The 19031-nt window shown below is 41.7% G+C and overlaps 2 protein-coding genes across 6 annotated transcripts in view; both read left to right on the top strand.

Annotated features, from left to right (window-relative positions):
• LOC139160046 (zinc finger protein 850-like) overlaps positions 1 to 3667 on the top strand; it is a 20211-nt gene extending 16544 nt beyond the window's left edge. Inside the window, exon 2 of the mRNA XM_070737573.1 lies at positions 916 to 3667. Within this exon, the coding sequence (XP_070593674.1) occupies positions 916 to 1541 (626 nt within the window). The 3' untranslated portion in view covers positions 1542 to 3667. The remainder of the gene's footprint in view (positions 1 to 915) is intronic.
• Positions 1 to 19031, top strand: part of LOC139160028 (zinc finger protein 84-like) — a 25064-nt gene extending 6033 nt beyond the window's left edge. Inside the window, exons 2-3 of one of the 5 annotated variants that reach the window (XM_070737540.1) lie at positions 11342 to 11409; positions 16758 to 19031. In XM_070737540.1, coding sequence (XP_070593641.1) covers positions 17262 to 18896 — 1635 coding nt within the window. In that variant the 5' untranslated portion in view covers positions 11342 to 11409; positions 16758 to 17261 and the 3' untranslated portion in view covers positions 18897 to 19031. Of the gene's footprint in view, positions 1 to 7809; positions 8380 to 11341; positions 11410 to 11505; positions 11616 to 11773; positions 11806 to 16757 lie in introns of those variants that run through there. The other 4 variants (XM_070737541.1, XM_070737539.1, XM_070737543.1 and 1 more) reach the window with 4 other exon arrangements.

Below are 19031 nucleotides of genomic sequence, written 5' to 3'. Positions count from 1 at the left end.
ATGCCCTAGAGATCACTGTGAAGAACTGAGAATCACAGGCAGCATTAAAATGCAAAGCAAACCAAGGCATCAATCAAAATCTTTTTAGTTCCTCCGGGAAACCCCAAAACTCCTCTTCTTTCCCGGTAGCTTACAGACAAGGAACAGAAAACCAGGAAACAAGTTTTGAGCTGAACAAAATAGAGTATGTGGAAGAAATAAATCAAAATATCAAGAGGGATCATTTCCTAGTTCACAAAAAGTGGGAAATACCTGGAAGTTTGTAAGAAGGAAAAGGTCACTTGGATTGCCATATAAGGAAGATCACAAATACAGGCCTTGACCGGTGAGGAAGCAAATAGTAGCTTGAATCAAAGCTCCATCCAGGAAATCAGAGTATTTTTGATACCCTTGAGAATCCAAAAATGTCAGTGGTGGGAAAGATCCACAAATGTGCCTGTTGTGGGAAAGGCACAGATTGTAGATCCCAGCTGATTATGCATGCGAGTATCCACACTGGAGAAAAGCCACATCAATGCTCCCAATGCAGCAAAAACTTTGGCCAGAATAGCTTCCCAATTGTTAACGAAAGGACTACTTACACCAGAGAGGAACCCTACCAGAGCTCCCGATGCAGCAAAAGCTATAGTGAGCAGGACAAGCTGTTAATACACCAGAGGACTCACACTGTGGAGAAATTGTTTGAGTGTCCAGATTGTGGGAAAAGTTTCGTTCAGAATTCCTACCTGGTGATACACAAGAGGATTCACACAGGAGAGAAACCTTACAAGTGTTTGATTTGTAGGAAAAGTTTCAATCGGAATTTTGAACTGGTAATACACCAAAGGGTTCACACAGGAGAGAAACCCTTTGAATGTCCAGATTGCAGGGAAAGATTCAGTCAGAATTCCAACCTGGTGATACACCAGGCAATACATACAGGAGAAAAACCATATGAATGTCCGAATTGTGGGAAAAAATTCCGTCGGAATTCCCACCTCATGAGACACCAGAAAACTCACACAGGAGAGAAACCGTATGAGTGTCCAGATTGTGGAATAAGTTTCGGTCAGAATTATGATTTGGTGAGACACCAGAGGACTCACACAGGAGAGAAACCATATGGATGTCCAGACTGTGGGAAAAAATTCGGTCGAAATTCCAGCCTGGCAATACACCAGAGGATTCACACAGGAGAGAAGGCGTATGGGTGCCCAGAATGTGGGAAGAGTTTCAGTCAGAATTCTCATCTGATAACACACAAGAGGATTCACAAAGGAGAGAAACCATATAAGTGTATAGATTGCGGTAAAAGTTTCTTTCGAAATTCAGACCTGGTGATACACCAGAGAAGTCACACAGGAGAAAAACCCTATGAGTGTCCAGACTGTGGGAAAGATTTTAGTACTAGGTCTAGTCTTATAAACCATGTAGGTATGCATACAGGGGAGAAACCATTCAAATGCCTGGACTGTGGACGGTGTTTCACAAAAAAATCTTCCCTTACTGCACACAAGAAAACCCACATGTTGCAGGAAATGATAACTTTAGAGATGTCTTGAAATTAATTTTCTGGTGTCCTGTTGGGAGTCAAGATGAACTGCTCATTACTGACTCTCTGGCCTGATTCTTGTTAGTCAAATGTCTCATGAGACATCAACTCAAACTCAACCCAGACACGACGGACTGGCTGTGGGTCTTGCCTCCCAAGGACAATTCCATCTGTCCGTCCATTACTCTGGGGGGAAGAATCATTGACCCCCTCAGAGAGGGTTCGCAGCTTGGGCGTCCTCCTCGACCCACAGCTCACATTAGAGAAATATCTTTCAGCTGTGGCGAGGGGGGCGTTTGCCCAGGTTCGCCTGGTGCAGCAGTTGCGACCCTGCTTGGACCGGGAGTCACTGCTCACGGTCACTCATGCCCTCATCACCTCGAGGCTCGACTACTGTAACGCTCTCTACATGGGGCTACCTTTGAAAAGTGTTCGGAAACTTCAGATCGTGCAGAATGCAGCTGCGAGAGCAATCATGGGCTTTCCCAAATATGCCCCATGTTACACCAACACTCCGCAGTCTGCATTGGTTGCCGATCAGTTTCCGGTCACAATTCAAAGTGTTGGTTATGACCTATAAAGCCCTTCATGGCACCGGACCAGATTACCTCAGGGACCGCCTTCTGCTGCACGAATCCCAGCGACCAGTTAGGTCCCATAGAGTGGGTCTTCTTCGGGTCCCGTCAACCAAACAATGTCGCAATGGGACCCAGGGGAAGAGCCTTCTCTGTGGCGGCCCCGGCCCTCTGGAGCCAACTCCCACCAGAGATTAGAATTGCCCCCACCCTCCTTGCCTTTCGTAAACGCCTTAAAACCCACCTCTGCCGCCAAGCATGGGGGAACTGAGATACACTTTCCCCTTAGGCCTTTACTATTTTATGCATGGTATGTATGTATGTATGATTGGTTTTTATATAATGGGTTTTTAACTGTTTTTAGTATTGGATTATTGTTATACACTGTTTTATTACTGTTGTTAGCCACCCCGAGTCTGCGGAGAGGGGCGGCATACAAATCCAATAAATAAATAAATAAATAAATAAATAAATAAGGATGAACGAGAAAAAATGGAAACTTATTTTGATAAAGGCAAAAAGTGCATATCTGGCCATCAATAGAAGTAACTGTATATTTATGTTAGCAAAAACTGTGCAATTTGCAATTAATTGGCAATCCGAATCTTCCTTAGGTATCAAAGTTACTAAAGCCTCTGACCACGTGAGCGGTAATCTTGCTTTTTCAAGTACTTGGTTCAATAATTCTAACATTATCCCTTCCAATAGGTTCTGTAAACTTTTTAATAATTCAACTGGTATCCCATCTGGACCAGGTGTTTTGTTATTTTTCTGTTTATTTAATACCGTCTCAAATTCTATAGTTGTAATTGGCCTATTTGACATTTCTCTTTGATCTTCCCTAATTTGTTTAATATTTGTTGATGCTAAGTATGTTTAATTTTATCCTCTTTAATGTCTTCTCGAAAGTATAATTTTGTAAAGAAGTCTAATACCATTTTCTTCCTTTTTTCTCTATTGTGTTGTACCCTTCCTTTCTCATCCTGTAAATTATCATTTTTCCCTCTTGTTATTTTTTTCAATTTATATGCCAACCAATGGCTTGGTTTATTTGCAATTTCAAAGTAATTTTTTGTGTCAACTCTTCTTCAGTATTCAAGTTTATTTTATGCTTTGTTATATCGCTTTCTTCTTTTAAACTTTTATTTTGGGGATCTTTTTGCCATTCTACTTCCATTTTATTTATTATTCCTTTAGGGTCTCTTGGTGTAATCTTTTTCTTTTATTTTTTTTCTTGCCAAGAAAGCTATTGTTAACATGTCTATATAAGTTTTTGTTGTGTCCCAGAGATTTTGCAATGATGTATCTTCTTTTATATTTATTTTTTAAAATATTCTTAGAGTTTCTTTAACTTTGGATTTTCAAATAATTTATGATCATCTTTTTTTATCTGGACTTCTTGCAAACATATTACATTGGAATCCAATTTCCTTAATCTCATAAATGTGCTATCTTCTTTGGTATATTTAGTCCATTTATGTTTATTTGATGTTATTTTAATTTCCTCCTCCATTATTGCCTATAACTGTGATGGTGAAGCTAGGGCACATGTGCCACAGGTGGAACACAGGTGGAACATGGACTGTAAAAAATATGATTTCAACAATTGAGTTATCGAAGCGTGGAACTCATTGCCGGACTCAATTGTGTCAACCCCTAACCCCCAACATTTCTCCCTTAGACTCTCCACGATTGACCTCTCCAGGTTCCTAAGAGGCCAGTAAGGGGCGTACATAAGTGCACTGGTGTGCCTTTCGTCCCCTGACCAATTGTCTTTCCTTTCTCTCACTTATCATATATATTTTCTTTCTTTCATATATCCTCTCCTCTAAGTTCACTTTTACCCTTATATATATTACTACATGTCTATTTTTCTTCCTATGTATTTGTATGAATAAATAAATAAATAAAATAAATATCGGTGGGCAAGTCAGACTTGGCTTGGTTTAGCTCCAGCACGCATGCACATGCTGGCCAGCTGATTTTCAGCCTTGGAAAAGGGTATCTTGTCCTCTGGGGGCAAAAACATCCCCCAAGGGACAAACTGGAAGTTCAGGAAAATGCACTTCCGGTTTACTGTTGTGCTGTTTTTTGCACTTCGAAGAATTCAGAGAAGTTTCCTGAGGCTCCAGAGTGCAAAAAACAGCACAAATGGCAAACCGCAAGTGTGTCAAACTTCCGGTTTGCCCATATATGCCGGTACACAAGCCATTTTATTATTTATTTATTTATTTATTTATTATTAGAGTTGAAAGGGACCTTACAGGTCATCGAGTTCAACCCCCTGCCTGAGCAGGAAATCCTACATCACCCCAGCCAAATGCCAGTCCAATCTCCTCTTGAAAGTGTCCAAAGTTGGGGAGTCCACAACCTCCGCTGGCAGGCCGTTCCACTGGTTGATCGCTCTCACTGTCAGGAAATTCTTATCTCCAGGTTGAATCTTTCCTTGGTCAGTTTCCAACCGTTGTTCCTCGTCCGGCCCTCTGGTGCCCTGGAAAACAGTGTGTCCCCCTCCTCTCTGTGGCAACCCCTTAAGTACCTGTATACAGCTATCATGTCCCCCTTAGCCCTTCTTTTTACTAGACCATCTATGCCCAGTTCCAGCAACCTTTCCTCGTATGACCTGGTCTCTAGTCCCTTTATCGTTTTAGTTGCTCTTTTCTGCACCCTCTCTAGAGTCTCTATATCTTTTTTGAAGTGTGGTGACCAGAACTGGATGCAATACTCCAGGTGTGGTCTGACCAGGGCCTTATAGAGTGGTATGATTACCTCTCTGGTCTTGGAGTGTATCCCCCTGTTCATGCAGCTTAGGATTGTGTTGGCTTTTTTAGCCGCTGCTGCACATTGCTGGCCCATGTTTAGCTGGTTATCCACTAAGACTCCAAGGTCCCTTTCACAGTCACTCATGCCTTAGCCCAGTTCCAACGTGCATGTGTGCGCTGGCCAGCTGATTTTTGGCTCGCAAAGAGGCTCTGGGAGAGCGTTTTTGGCTTCCAGAGAGCCTCCAGTGGGGATGGGGGAGGGCACTTTTACCCTCCCCCGATTCCAGGGAAGCCTTTGGAGCCCATGGAGGGCAAAATATAGCAGGAGTCATAGACAAGAACTTGTAGTAATAGAATGGAATAGAACAGAACAGAATTGAATTTAGAAGGGACCTTGGAGTCCCTTCTAGTCCAACCCTCCACCAAAGCAGGAGACCCTACACCATTTTCGACAAATGGCAGTCCAATCTCTTCCTGAAAGCCTCCAGTAATGCTCCCACAACTTCCCAAGGCAAGCTGTTCCATTGGTTCATTGTTTTCATTGTCAAAAAATAAATGATTTCGCATTACTAGATAAATGGTCAAAGCAATGGAAACTGCAGTTTAATGTTTCCAAATGTAAAATAATGCACTTGGGGAAAAGGAATCCTCAATCTGAGTATTGTATTGGCAGTTCTGTGTTAGCAAATACTTCAAAAGAAAAGGATTTAGGGGTAGTGATTTCTATCAGTCTCAAAATGGGTGAGCAGTGTGGTCGGGCAGTAGGGAAAGCAAGTAGGATGCTTGGCTGCATAGCTAGAGATATAACAAGCAGGAAGAGGGAGATTGTGATCCCCTTATATAGAGTGCTGGTGAAACCACATTTGGAATACTGTGTTCAGTTGTGGAGACCTCACCTACAAAAAGATATTGACAAAATTGAACGGGTCCAAAGACGGACTACAAAAATGGTGGAAGGTCTTAAACGTATCAGGAAATGGTGGAAGGTCTAAAACGTATCAGGAAAGACTTAATGAACTCAATCTGTATAGTCTGGAGGACAGAAGGGAAAGGGGGGACATGATCGAAACATTTAAATATGTTAAAGGGTTAAATAAGGTCCAGGAGGGAAGTGTTTTTAATAGGAAAGTGAACACAAGGACAAGGGGACACAATCTGAAGTTAGTTGGGGGAAAGATCAAAAGCAACGTGAGAAAATATTATTTCACTGAAAGAGTAGTAGATCCTTGGAACAAACTTCCAGCAGACGTGGTTGGTAAATTCACAGTAACAGAATGTAAACATGCCTGGGATAAACATATATCCATCCTAAGATAAAATACAGGAAATAGTATAAGGGCAGACTAGATGGACCATGAGGTCTTTTTCTGCCGTCAGTCTTCTATGTTTCTATGTTTCTATCTCCTTATTTCTAGATTGAATCTCAAATCACAGGAAGAAGAAATGAATGAATGAATTCACTGAGGTTACCCATCTGCAAGTTGCTTGAGGCAAATGAAGATTTATGCAGTTATTTATCAATTTTTTTAAGGCTGCTAAACCTGAGGACATTAATTTCTCCTATTTAACTCCTTGCAAGGGGAAAAGATTACTAGTTTTGAGGAAGAATGGCACAAGAAATAGAAATAATTATGAGCCAAAGTGGCACAGAGGTTAGAGTGCAGTACTGCAGGCTACTTCTGCTGATTGCTAGCTGCTGTTCAGCAGTTCAAATCTCACCGGCTCAAGGGTGACTCAGCATTCTGTCCTTTCGAGGTGGGTAAAATGAGGACCCAGATTGTTGGGGGCAATATGCTAACTCTGTAAACCTCTTAGAGAGGGCTGTTTCAGGCCATGTTTTCCTGAAACTAAGACCTCCCTAGATAATGTGCTCAATCAGGCTTTTGAGCACTAAAATAAGCTCTCAGAATACCTCCGGGACCGCCTGCTACTGCACGAATCCCAGCGGCCGATAAGGTCCCACCGAGTTGGCCTTCTCTGGGTCCCGTCGACCAAACAATGTCGTCTGGCGGGCCCCAGGGAAAGAGCCTTCTCTGTGGCGGCCCCGGCCCTCTGGAATCAACTCCCCCCGGAGATTAGAACTGCTCCCACCCTCCTTGTCTTCCGTAAACTACTTAAGACCCACTTATACCGCCAGGCATGGGGAATTTGAGACACCTTTCCCCCAGGCTTATTAAAATTTATGTTTGGTATTTATGTGCTGTTTGGTTTTTAATTATGATAGGGTTTTTAGTTTTTTCTTAATATTAGATTTGTGCCTGTATAATATTGTTTTTTATCGTTTGTTGTGAGCCGCCCCGAGTCTTTAGAGAGGGGCGGCATACAAATCTAATAACTTATTATTATTATTATTATTATTATTATTATTATTATTATTCTCCCCTGATAATAGGCACTCCCTGAAAATATTTAAATGCATATGCAGCCAGGCCCTGCCATTTTCTCAGTGGGGATGGGGGAACATGGAGGCTGCTCCCTCAAATCATTGCTACTGCACCCTTTCTCTTAGTGGCAGCTGTATAAAGAGTGGCAGGGCCAGCGACATGCCTCGCCCCCCCTTTCTAACCTACTGGTAATAGTGTGAAGGTCACAGCAGGCCATCCCTTCATTGAAGAAGCAGCTGCTTCGCCTGTGCCACTCAGGCCACCGCCTCCAGCAACTGGCCACTTTTCCAGCTGCAAAAGCCGCAGGAGGTCCAGTGACACCCCAGCACTCCACACACCCACTCCACCCACTGGTAAAGCTTGAACATGTGAGCATGTTGAAGAAAGCACAGAAGGGGAAAAAAGTATATAAACAAGAAATGAGAATACCTTGATATGGCCTGTAAGATATTTTGGGATTTTTAAAAAAATACTTAATTTGTACTTTTTTTTCTATTGGAAGATTTTTGTAAAAAGAAAAAGAAAAGAAATCGACAAATAGCTGTGTTCAGGATGTATCTTCCTTCCCCCTAGTTAGCTCCACTGTTTTTGGGGTCAGTTCCCCTTTTATCCAAACCAGCATAAATAATGGCCAAAGTTGACAGAATTTGAAAATCAACAGAATCTGGAAGACTACAGGCATCACATTCTTGTGCTATGAGGACCATGGGATTTGATATTGCAGATATTTCAGCAGATGGCAGGTTGGTAGCCCTTCAATGGATTTGGGAGTTCAACAGTCCTACTAGCTTCTGTGATGGTGACAAATTATGGACATAATATTCAAAAAAAGATGGAGAAAACACCATGATGCAAGCAACAGTATGCAAACACAGAATGGACTCGCGAAAGCCACTCTAGCAAACCCTAGCTACTGCGCCCTTCTTAGTGGTGGCTGCAAAATGCGGCAGGCCCAGCGATGCACCTCATGGTGGTGTACTCTTGCCAGCCCTAGCTCTGTCGACCTGGGACTGTGGGGAGGAGGACTGATGCTGGAGCTCTCAGCAGTGGTCGGTGTGGGTTCTCTCTGCACAGACAGGAAGTGGGATCGGCGTGGCCTTGCCTGCAGCATTACCGGCCAGGATTGGGTGAGAGCTGCTATTTAGTATATACTGTATATATTTAGTATACACAGTACTTATTCAGTATAGTAGTATACATAGTATATATTTATTTAGTATATACAGTATATATACTGTATACTAAATATAAAGCCCTTCACGGCATCGGACCAGAATATCTCTGGGACCGCCTTCTGCCGCACGAATCCCAGCGACCAGTTAGGTCCCACAGAGTTGGCCTTCTCCGGGTCCGCAACTTGGGCGTCCTCCTCGATCCACAGCTCACATTAGAGAAACACCTTTCAGCTGTGGCGAGGGGGGCGTTTGCCCAGGTTCGCCTGGTGCGCCAGTTGCGGCCCTACTTGGACCAGGAGTCATTGCTCACAGTCACTCATGCCCTCATCACCTCGAGGCTCGACTACTGTAACGCTCTCTACATGGGGCTACCTTTGAAAGTGTTCGGAAACTTCAGATCATGCAGAATGCAGCTGCGAGAGCAATTATGGGCTTCTCTAAGTATGCCCATATCACTCCAACACTCCGCAGTCTGCATTGGTTGCCGATCAGTTTCCGGTCACAATTCAAAGTGTTGGTTATGACCTATAAAGCCCTTCATGGCACCGGACCAGAATATCTCCAGGACCGCCTTCTGCCGCACGAATCCCAGCGACCGGTTCGGTCCCACAGAGTTGGCCTTCTCCGGGTCCTGTCGACTAAACAATGTTGGCTGGTGAGACACAGGGGAAGAGCCTTCTCTGTGGTGGCCCGAACCCTCTGGAACCAGCTCCCCCCAGAGATTAGGATTGCCCCCACCCTCCTTGCCTTTCATTTATTTATTTATTTATTTATTTATTTATTTATTCATTTGTCCAATACACAAATACATAGGAAGAAAAATAGACATGTAGTAATATATATAAGGGTAAAGTGAACTTAGAGGAGAGGATATATGAAAGAAAGAAAATATATATAATAAGTGAGAGAAAGGAAAGACAATTGGACAGGGGACGAAAGGCACACCAGTGCACTTATGTATGCCCCTTACTGGCCTCTTAGGAACCTGGAGAGGTCAATCCTGGAGAGTCTAAGGGAGAAATGTTGGGGGTTAGGGGTTGACACAATTGAGTCCGGCAATTTCGTAAACTTCTTAAGACCCACCTCTACCGTCAGGCATGGGGGAATTGAGACATCTTCCCCAGGCCTATATAATTTGTGTATGGTATGTTGTGTGTATGTTTTTTAATTATGGTTTTTTTAGTTTTTAAATATTAGATTTGTATTTAACATTGTGTTCTACCATTGCTGTGAGCCGCCCTGAGTCTACGGAGAGGGGCGGCATACAAATTTAATAAATAAATAAATAAATAAATAAACAAACACACACACACACACACACACACACACATACATACATACTGTCTATATATAGTAAACTAGATAGGAGCATCATGAGGTAAATTATAGACAATACACAAAGAGAAAAAAAGGTGGGAAACAAGGGGGGAAAAACCCCTTTACACTCATAGTCACCAATCTCATCTTAGATTGCCTCAGGCAGCAGACAGCTCTCTTCAATCAATTAGCTATAACCCTGTATTCTTACTCATTGTCTAACCCTTCAAAGGGTTAGAGATTTGAACTGCTGAAGAACAGCTAGCAATCAGCGGAAGTAGCCTGCAGTACTACACTCTAACCATTGTGCCACTTTGGCTCATAATTATTTTAATTTCTTGTGCTATTCTTCCTCAAAACTAGTAATCTTTCCCCTTGCAAGGAGTTAAATAAGAGAAATTAACGTCCTCAGGTTTAGCAGCCTAAAAAAATTGGTAAATAACTGCATAAATCTTCATTTGCCTCAAGCAACTTGCAGATGGGTAACCTCAATGGATTCATTCATTCATTTCTTCTTCCTGTGATTTGAGATTCAATCTAGAAATAAGGAGATATTTTTTGACAATGAAAACAATCGTCATGAATCTTTAGAGCTCAACACGTAGCTAATCTCCGTAAGGTAAATAGCATCACATTTCACTGTTTCACTTGGCTCAAATGTCAGTTCCAACAAAAGATTTAAGTGCCAAAGCCCACTGCAACAATATAGCCAAGAAGGCTTCAAGAGTTGTAAACCTAATCCTACGTAGCTTCTGCTCTGGCAATCTCACACTACTTACCAGAGCTTACAAAACTTTTGCCAGACCCATCCTTGAATACAGCTCATCAGTTTGGAACCCATATCACATCTCAGACATTAACACCCTTGAAAATGTCCAAAGATACTTTACCAGAAGAGCCCTTCATTCCTCCACTTGAAATAGAATACCCTATGAGGCTAGACTTTCAATCCTGGGCCTAGAAAGCCTAGAACTAAGATGCCTTAAACAAGATCTAAGTATTGCCCACAAGATCATATGCTGCAACATCCTGCCTGTCAATGACTACTTCAGCTTCAACCACAACAACACAAGAGCACATAACAGATTTAAACTTAATATTAACCGCTCCAAACTTGACTGTAAAAAATATGACTTCAGTAACAGTTGTCAAAGCGTGGAACTCATAGTGTCCTTCCCAAACCCCAAACACTTTACCCTTAGATTATCTACCATTGACCTATCCAGATTCCTAAGAGGTCAGTAAGGGGCGAGTACAAGTGCACTAGAGTGCCTTCCATCCCCTGTCCTATTGCTCTCCTACATCTCCTATACCTTTCTTCTATTCCTGTATCTCTTCTTCTATTCTTTCATTGATATGTTCTATTTCTTAGATATATTTTACTATGTATCTCCTCTATAACCTTCATCACGTATTTTACAATGTGTATATAGATATATACCCACTAAAACCCTAATTGTGTATTGGACAAAATAAACAAACAAACAAATAAATAAAAAATGACTTGATAGCATTTAATGAGTAAAAACATTTTGCAAATGCCTTAGGTACATATGGGACAAACAAATGTGTTTTTCTTATTTATTTAATTAATTAGATTTCTATGCTGCCCTATTCCTCGGACTCGGGAATTTCTGTCTCTCTCAGGCGATGGCTATCAAGAAGGTAACATCTGTGCCTGAAAAACCTATACATGTAGTACAATAGAGGGGTGCTCGTTTAAGGAGTTAAGACCATAGAGTACTGTATCGCTAGAACGGCTGTGAGAAGAGACGTACAGAGGAACTTCCTCTAGCAGATCACTCCCGGGAGGACGGTGGTAGGCAGAGTGGCTATTGTGCTCTGCCCAGAGTAGAAGAGGCAGCTGGAAGGTGAGTTGAGGGGCTGGTGGGAGGAGAGTCCAGGAGTACGTCGGGCTGTTTGGTTTCCTCCACGGCCTGGAAGCAGAGAAGCAACCGGGCTGAAGCGTGTCAGCTGCTAATTCTGCAGGTTCCTTCCCTCCCCAGATTGAAGCCCACTGGTGCTGCACGCTATGGAACTGGTGGGTGCAATTTCCTGCTGGTGAGAACATGTAAAAATTATCTTTCAAGTTAAGGTTGATTCTTTGAGAATGCTTCTTCTCTCCAGAGGTTGTGAGTGCTGGAGATTTGTTAACAGGAATGGAAGGAACCTTGCAATTTTCTATTCCAACTGCCTGCTTTAAGCAGGAGACCCAATACCATTTCAGACAAATGGTTGTCCTGTCTTTTCTTAAAAGCTTCCAGTGATGGAGCCCCCACAACCTCTGGAGGTTTGTTAAGTGTTCTCACTGTTATGAAGTTTCCCCTTAGTTCTAGGTTGCTTCTCTGCTTGATTAATTTCCATCCATTGCTTTTTGTATTGCCTTCTGGTGTTTTGGAAACTAAATTGATTCCTTCTTTTTTATAGCAAATCCTCAAGTATCGGAACACATAACACGCAGTTATGTCACCCCTAGCTATTCTTTTCACTAAACTAGACGTAGTCAATTCTTACAACCATTCTTTGTATTTATTTATTACAGTTGGAAGGGATCTTGTAGGTCATCTAGTCCAGTGTTTCCCAACCTTGGCAACTCGAAGATATTTGGACTTCAACTCCCAGAATTCCCCAGCCAGCGAATGCCAAGGTTGGGAAACACTGATCTAGTCCAATCCCCTGCTCTGGCATGAGTCCCTGTTCGGACAAATGGCAGTCCAATCTCCCCTTGAAAATCTGAAATGTCGGAGCGCTCACAACCTCTGCAGGCAAGCTGTTCCACTGGTTGATCACTCTCACAGTCAGAGTTCCTGCTTATTTCCAGGTTGAATCCCTCCTTGGTCAGCTTCCATCCATTATTCCTAGTCTGCCCTTTGGATACTTTGGAAAACAGCCTGACCCCCTCCTCTTTTTTATAGCAAATCCTCAAGTATTGGAACACATAACACACAGTTATTTATTGATTGATTGGTGATTTGATTTGATTTGATTTGATTTGATTGATTTGATCTGATCTGATCTGTATGCCGCCCCTCTCCGTAGACTTGGGGCGGCTCACAACACGATAAAACAGTTCATAACAAATCTAATAATTTACAATTTAAAATATTTAAAAAAACCCATTTTTAAGCAGACATACATACAAACATACCATACATAAATTGTATAGGCCCCGGGGGAGATATCTCAATTCCCCCATGCCTGACAACAAAGGTGGGTTTTGAGGAGTTTACGGAAGGCAAGGAGGGTAGGGGCAGTTCTAATCTCTGGGGTGAGCTGGTCCCAGAGAGTCAGGGCCGCCACAGAGAAGGCTCTTCCCCTGGGGCCCGCCAAATGACATTGTTTAGTTGACGGGACCCGGAGAAGGCCCATTCTGTGGGACCTAATCAGTCACTGGGATTCGTGCAGCAGAAGGCGGTCTCGGAGATATTCTGATCTGATGCCATGAAGGGCTTTATAGGTCATAACCAACACTTTGAATTGTGACTGGAAACTGATCGGCAACCAATGCAGACTGCGGAGTGTTGGTGTAACATGGGCATACCTGGGAAAGCCCATGACTGCTCTCGCAGCTGCATTCTGCACGATCTGAAGTTTCCGAACACTTTTCAAAGGTAGCCCCATGTAGAGAGCGTTACAGTAGTCGAACCTTGAGGTGATGTCACCCCTAGTTATTCTTTTCAGTAAACTAGACATAGGTTCACCATCATGGGTTTAAGGAATACACTTTGAGTGTAGATTGTCAGCCAGTTATGAATCCATCTGTGTGGATAGATATGTTTGTTCCACATTTTCTAGATCAGTGATGGTGAAGCTTTTTTCATTTGTGTGGTGGGAGAGGGGGACTCATGCATGCCCACACCCATAATTCCATGCACCCCCCATTCATGTACATGTGACCTCCCTGCTCCAATGGCACGCCCACTTTTCCCTCTCCCTAGTCTTCAGAGCTTCTCTAGGATCCTGGGCAGGGCCAAAACAACCTTCAACACATACCCTGGTGGACCTCTGGAGGCAGAAAATGTCCCAGTTCTACTTGAACTGGAAGGCCCAAGGTTTTTTTCTCTCCCCAGGCTCCAGAGGCTTTCTAACCTCCTCAGCAGGCTGAAAACAGCCTATTTCCTGACTCCCAGTGGGTGCAGAAGGCATGCGTGCTATACCTGAGCTCACATGCTCACTGATATGGCTCCAAATGCCACCGGTTTGCCATCATGGTTCTAAGTTATGGATTTCTTTGTCAAATGCCTTACTGAAATCCAAATATAGCATATCCTCAGCATTTCACTGATCCATTTAGTCACTTTGTCAAAAAAGGAAATAAGATTATTTGGCCTGATCTGTTTTTTACAAACTTATGTTGGTTTCTGGTTATAACTTTGCTTGTTTCTAGGTATTTACAAATCTGTTGTTTGATTATCTTTTCCACAATCTCCCCGGTATTGATGTCAGGGTTACTGATTTGTAGTTTTGTAGATCCACTCCAACCCCCCAACCCCCCTTTTTTAACATGGGAATTACAGCAGCTCTTTTCCAGTCCACTGGTAGTTTCTTGGTAGTTTAGTTTAGTATATAGTATAGTTTAGTTTAGTTTAGTTTAGTATAGTATAGTATAGTATAGTATAGTATGTTATAGTTATAGTTATAGTATAGTAATAGTATAGTAAAGTATAGTATAGTTATAGTTATAGTAATAGTATAGTTATAGTATAGTTATAGTATAGTTATAGTATAGTTATAGTATAGTATAGTTATAGTATAGTAATATTATAGTATAGTTATAGTAATAGTATAGTATAGTTATAGCATAGTAATGGTAAAGTATAGTATAGTAATACTAATACTATAGTAAAGTATAGTATAGTATAGTAATAGTAAAGTATAGTAATAGTTATAGTATAGTAATAATATAGTAATAGTATAGTTATAGTTATAGTATAGTAATAGTAAAGTATAGTGTAGTATAGTTATAGTATAGTATAGTAATAGTAAAGTATAGTATAGTATACTAATGCTAATACTAATACTAATACTAATAGTATAGTATAGTATGAAGTATGATTAGATGACAAGAACGGCCAGACAGGAAATCTATAATTTTTTTGAACATGGGAACTATATCAGCTTCTTTCCAATCCGCTGGTAGTTTGGTACTCAAAGATCTTTGAAAAATATGGTTCAAAGGTTCTTAGATTATGACTATCAGCTCTTTCAGAATTCTGGGACGTAGCCAATCTGGTCCTTGTGATTAGAACTTTTCTAGAGAGGACAGGTGTTCTCTTACCATTTTCTTTCCTATTTTAATCAGTTTAGTTTAGTTTGGTTTAGTTTAGTGTTCTTTAGTGTTGTTTAGTTGTTTAGTTTAGGTGTTTTAGTTTGAAGAGATATGATGACCTAATAATCATACCTGAGAGTGGTCATTCATGAAATCTATAATCCAAAGGAAGATTGAATAAGGAAGCCCGAGATTCATATGTTTAGACACTATTCTATGTGGAGGTATGGTGTGGAATGCAGAGCTAAAATCTACAAAAGGCATCCTCAAATAGCCTCCCTGACATTCCAAATGAGTCATAGCAGTGTGAAGAGTGATGGTTATAGCATCCTGTGTAGCTCTATTTCTTCTGTATGCAAACTGGTGTTTATCAAATGTTACCAGACAGCTTGTGGACACTGTTTTCTGATCTCATTTAGAACTGAAGACTTCCATAAGGAAAATTGGTACCTCAAATCTTGAAGAGACTAGGCACTTCATCAGTTAAATACCCACACTCTAAAGTTAGCTCAGAAAGTTTGACTGTAAGAATTTTGGGACATTTGCTCATACATAGATTTTCTCCATTTATACGTGTGTGTTGCAAATAACATCTAAGTTTAAATCAGAGTCCGAGGCAAATTTTTTTGTCAAAGTTTCAATTTATTCCCAAAGCCATTTATTTATTTATTTATTCATTCATTTATTTATTTATTAAATTTGTATGCCGCCCCTCTCCGCAGACTTGGGGCGGCTCACAGCAACAGAAAACAATATATAGTACAAATTCAATAACTAGAAAGCTAAAAACCCATAATTTAAAAAAATGCACACAACATACCATACATAAACAGTATAGGCCTGGGGAAGTTATCTCAGTTCCCCCATGCCTGACGGCAGAGGTGGGTTTTAAGGAGTTTACAAAAGGCAAGGAGGGTGGGGGCAGTTCTAATCTCAGGGGGGAGCTGGTTCCAGAGGGTTCGGGGCCGCCACAGAGAAGGCTCTTCCCCTGGGACCCGCCAAATGACATTGTTTAGTCGACAGGACCCGGAGAAGGCCAACTCTGTGGGACCTAATCAGTTGCTGGGATTCGTGCGGCAGAAGGCAGTCCCGGAGATATTCTGGTCCGATTCTATGAAGGACTTTATAGGTCAAAACCAACACTTTGAATTGTGACTGGAAATTGATGCAGACTGCGGAGTGTTGGTGTAACATGGGCATGCCTTGGGAAGTATGTACCAAGCCATGTTGGTACATCTGTGGAAACCCAAATATGGTTTCCCAGGGTTTCTCCTTCCGGTTTAAAGTTCATTCCCCAGTCCCACACCCACATGTTTATCACAAGAACCACTCGTCTTTAGCCACCGGGTCCGTACATTCCCATCTGCTTCCAGAAAGGTGCTGGACAAAGGATGACCTTGAAATTCTACCTCCTCCTCATGCAACCACCCCCTCCTAACTTCCCACAGCAAAAACATTCCAAAAAGAATATAGCAAAATGTGACAGGCCAAAGTCTCTAAGCAAATCTGGCTTCAGCCTGACCGGTACCTGTATTTATCTCTGTATGCATAGATCTGCAATCATAATATCTATTCCCAGCAGTTCCAGATATATTTCATCATAACCCTTTGCACTGCTAAAAATTTGACCCAAATCAAGGATCATTTAATGATTGATTAATGTCAGAGATTGTTCTACCATTGTGACATGTTTGCTGTTTTGTTCTAATATATATAGTATATATATATTCTTTTTCACATATAGGGATGCAGGCCTCACTCTGAGAGGAAAAAGGAGCTTGAAACAAAAGATCACCAAACAAGGGACCATCCGTATTCTTGACGTCTTCGGAAATATCGGTTGTGGAAAAACTCCAAAGATATGCCTATTGTGGGAAAGAGAAAGCTTGCAATGACGGATGATTATGCCAGAGAGGATCCACACAGGAGAAAAACCATGCAAATGACACTGACTGTGACAAAACCTTTGGTCGGAAGAGTTCTGTTATGGTTCATAGAAGGCGCCATACAAGAGAGAAAATGTACAAGTGCTCCCAATGCAGTAAATGCTTTAGCGTGTATGACAAATTAGTGATACACCAGAAGACACACAGGAGGGAAACCTTTTGAATGTTCTGGTTGTGGGAAAGGTTTCATTAAGATTTTTGACCTCATTAGCCATCAGAGAACTCTCACAGAAGAGAAAACATTGGGGTGTCCTGATCCCTGGAAAAGTTTCACTCATAATTCCTGCCTGGTGATAGAGCAGATGACTCACACAGGAGAGAAACCCTTTGAATGTCCAGTTTGTGAGGAAAATTTCAGTAAAAAGTCCAGTTTGGTAACACACCAGAGGATTCACACAGGAGAGAAACCCTTTGAATGCCTAATTTGTGGGAAAGGTTTCAGTAAAAAGTCCAGTCTGGTAACACACCAGAGGACTCACACAGGAGAGAAACCCTTTGAATGTCCTGTTTGTGGGAAAAATTTCAGTAAAAAGTCCAGTTTGGTAACACACCAGAGGATTCACACAGGAGAGAAACCCTTTGGATGTCCTGATTGTGGGAAAGGTTTCAGTAAAAACTCCAGTTTGGTAACACACCAGAGGACTCACACAGGAGAGAAACCCTTTGAATGCCTAGTTTGTGGAAAAACTTTTGGTCAGAATCACCACCTCATAATACACCAGAGGACTCACACAGGAGAGAAACCCTTTGAATGTCCTATATGTGGGAAAGGTTTCAGTCAGAACTACAGGCTGGTGAATCACCAGAGGATACACACTGGAGAGAAACCCTTTGAATGTCCTGATTGTGGAAAAAGTTTCAATCACAATTACAACCTAGTGATCCATCAGTGGACTCACACTGGAGAGAAAACCTTTGAATGTCCAGACTGTGGGAAAAGTTTTGGTCATAATTACCACCTCGTGAGGCACCAAAAGACACACAAAGGAGATAAACCCTTTGAATGTCCAGTTTGTGAGAAACGTTTTGGTCAGAATTACCACCTCGTGAGGCACCAGAGGACTCACACAGGAGAGAAACCTTTTAAATGTCCAGATTGTGGGAAAAGTTTCATTACAAATTCGCACCTCATAAGACACCAGAGGACTCACTCTGAAAATAAACAATGTGAATATCCTGATTGTGAACATAATTTTAATTCCAAACTGGGGAAAAATAAGAGGACTCACACAGGAGAGAAACGCTTTGAATGTCCTGATTGTGGGAAATGTTTCATTTGTAATTCTGATCTGGTGATACACCAGAGGGTTCACACAGGAGAGAAACCTTATAAATGTCCATATTGTGGGAAAAGTTTCAGTCAGAATTCTAATCTGGTGGTACACCAGAGAACACACACAGAAGAGAAACCATATGAATGTCTGGTTTGTGGGAAAAACTTTCGACGGAATTCCTACCTGATGATACACCAGAAAACTCACACCGGAGAAAAACCATATGAGTGTCCAGACTGTGGAATACGTTTCAGTCAGAACTTTGATTTGGTCAGACACCAGAGGACTCATACAGGAGAGAAACCATATGGGTGTCCAGATTGTGGGAAAATTTTCAGTCGAAATTCCAGCCTGGCAATGCACCAGAGGACTCACACAGGAGAGAAACCATATGAGTGTACGGATTGCGGGAAAAGTTTCTTTCGGAATTCAAACTTGGTGATACACCAGAGAAGTCACACAGGAGAAAAACCGTATGAGTGTCCAGACTGTGGGAAAGATTTTAGTACCAGGTCTAGTCTTATAAATCATGTAGGCATACATACAGGGGAGAAACCATTCAAATGCCCAGACTGTGCACAATGTTTTACAAAAAAATCCACCCTTACGGCACACAAAAAAATCCACATGATGCAGGAAATGATAACTTTAGAGAAGTCTTGAAATTAATTTCTGGTGTCCTATTGGAAATCAAGATGAACAACTGATTACTGACTCTCTGGCCTGATTGTTGTTAGTCAAGGATGAATGAGGAAAAATGGAAACACCTTATTTCAATAAAGGCGAACTGTATATACA

The sequence above is a fragment of the Erythrolamprus reginae genome, chromosome 2, assembly GCF_031021105.1.
Source record: "Erythrolamprus reginae isolate rEryReg1 chromosome 2, rEryReg1.hap1, whole genome shotgun sequence".
NCBI lineage: Eukaryota > Metazoa > Chordata > Lepidosauria > Squamata > Dipsadidae > Erythrolamprus > Erythrolamprus reginae.
The sequence above is the reverse complement of the archived record's forward strand: the minus strand, read 5'-3'. Positions and strand labels throughout refer to the sequence as shown.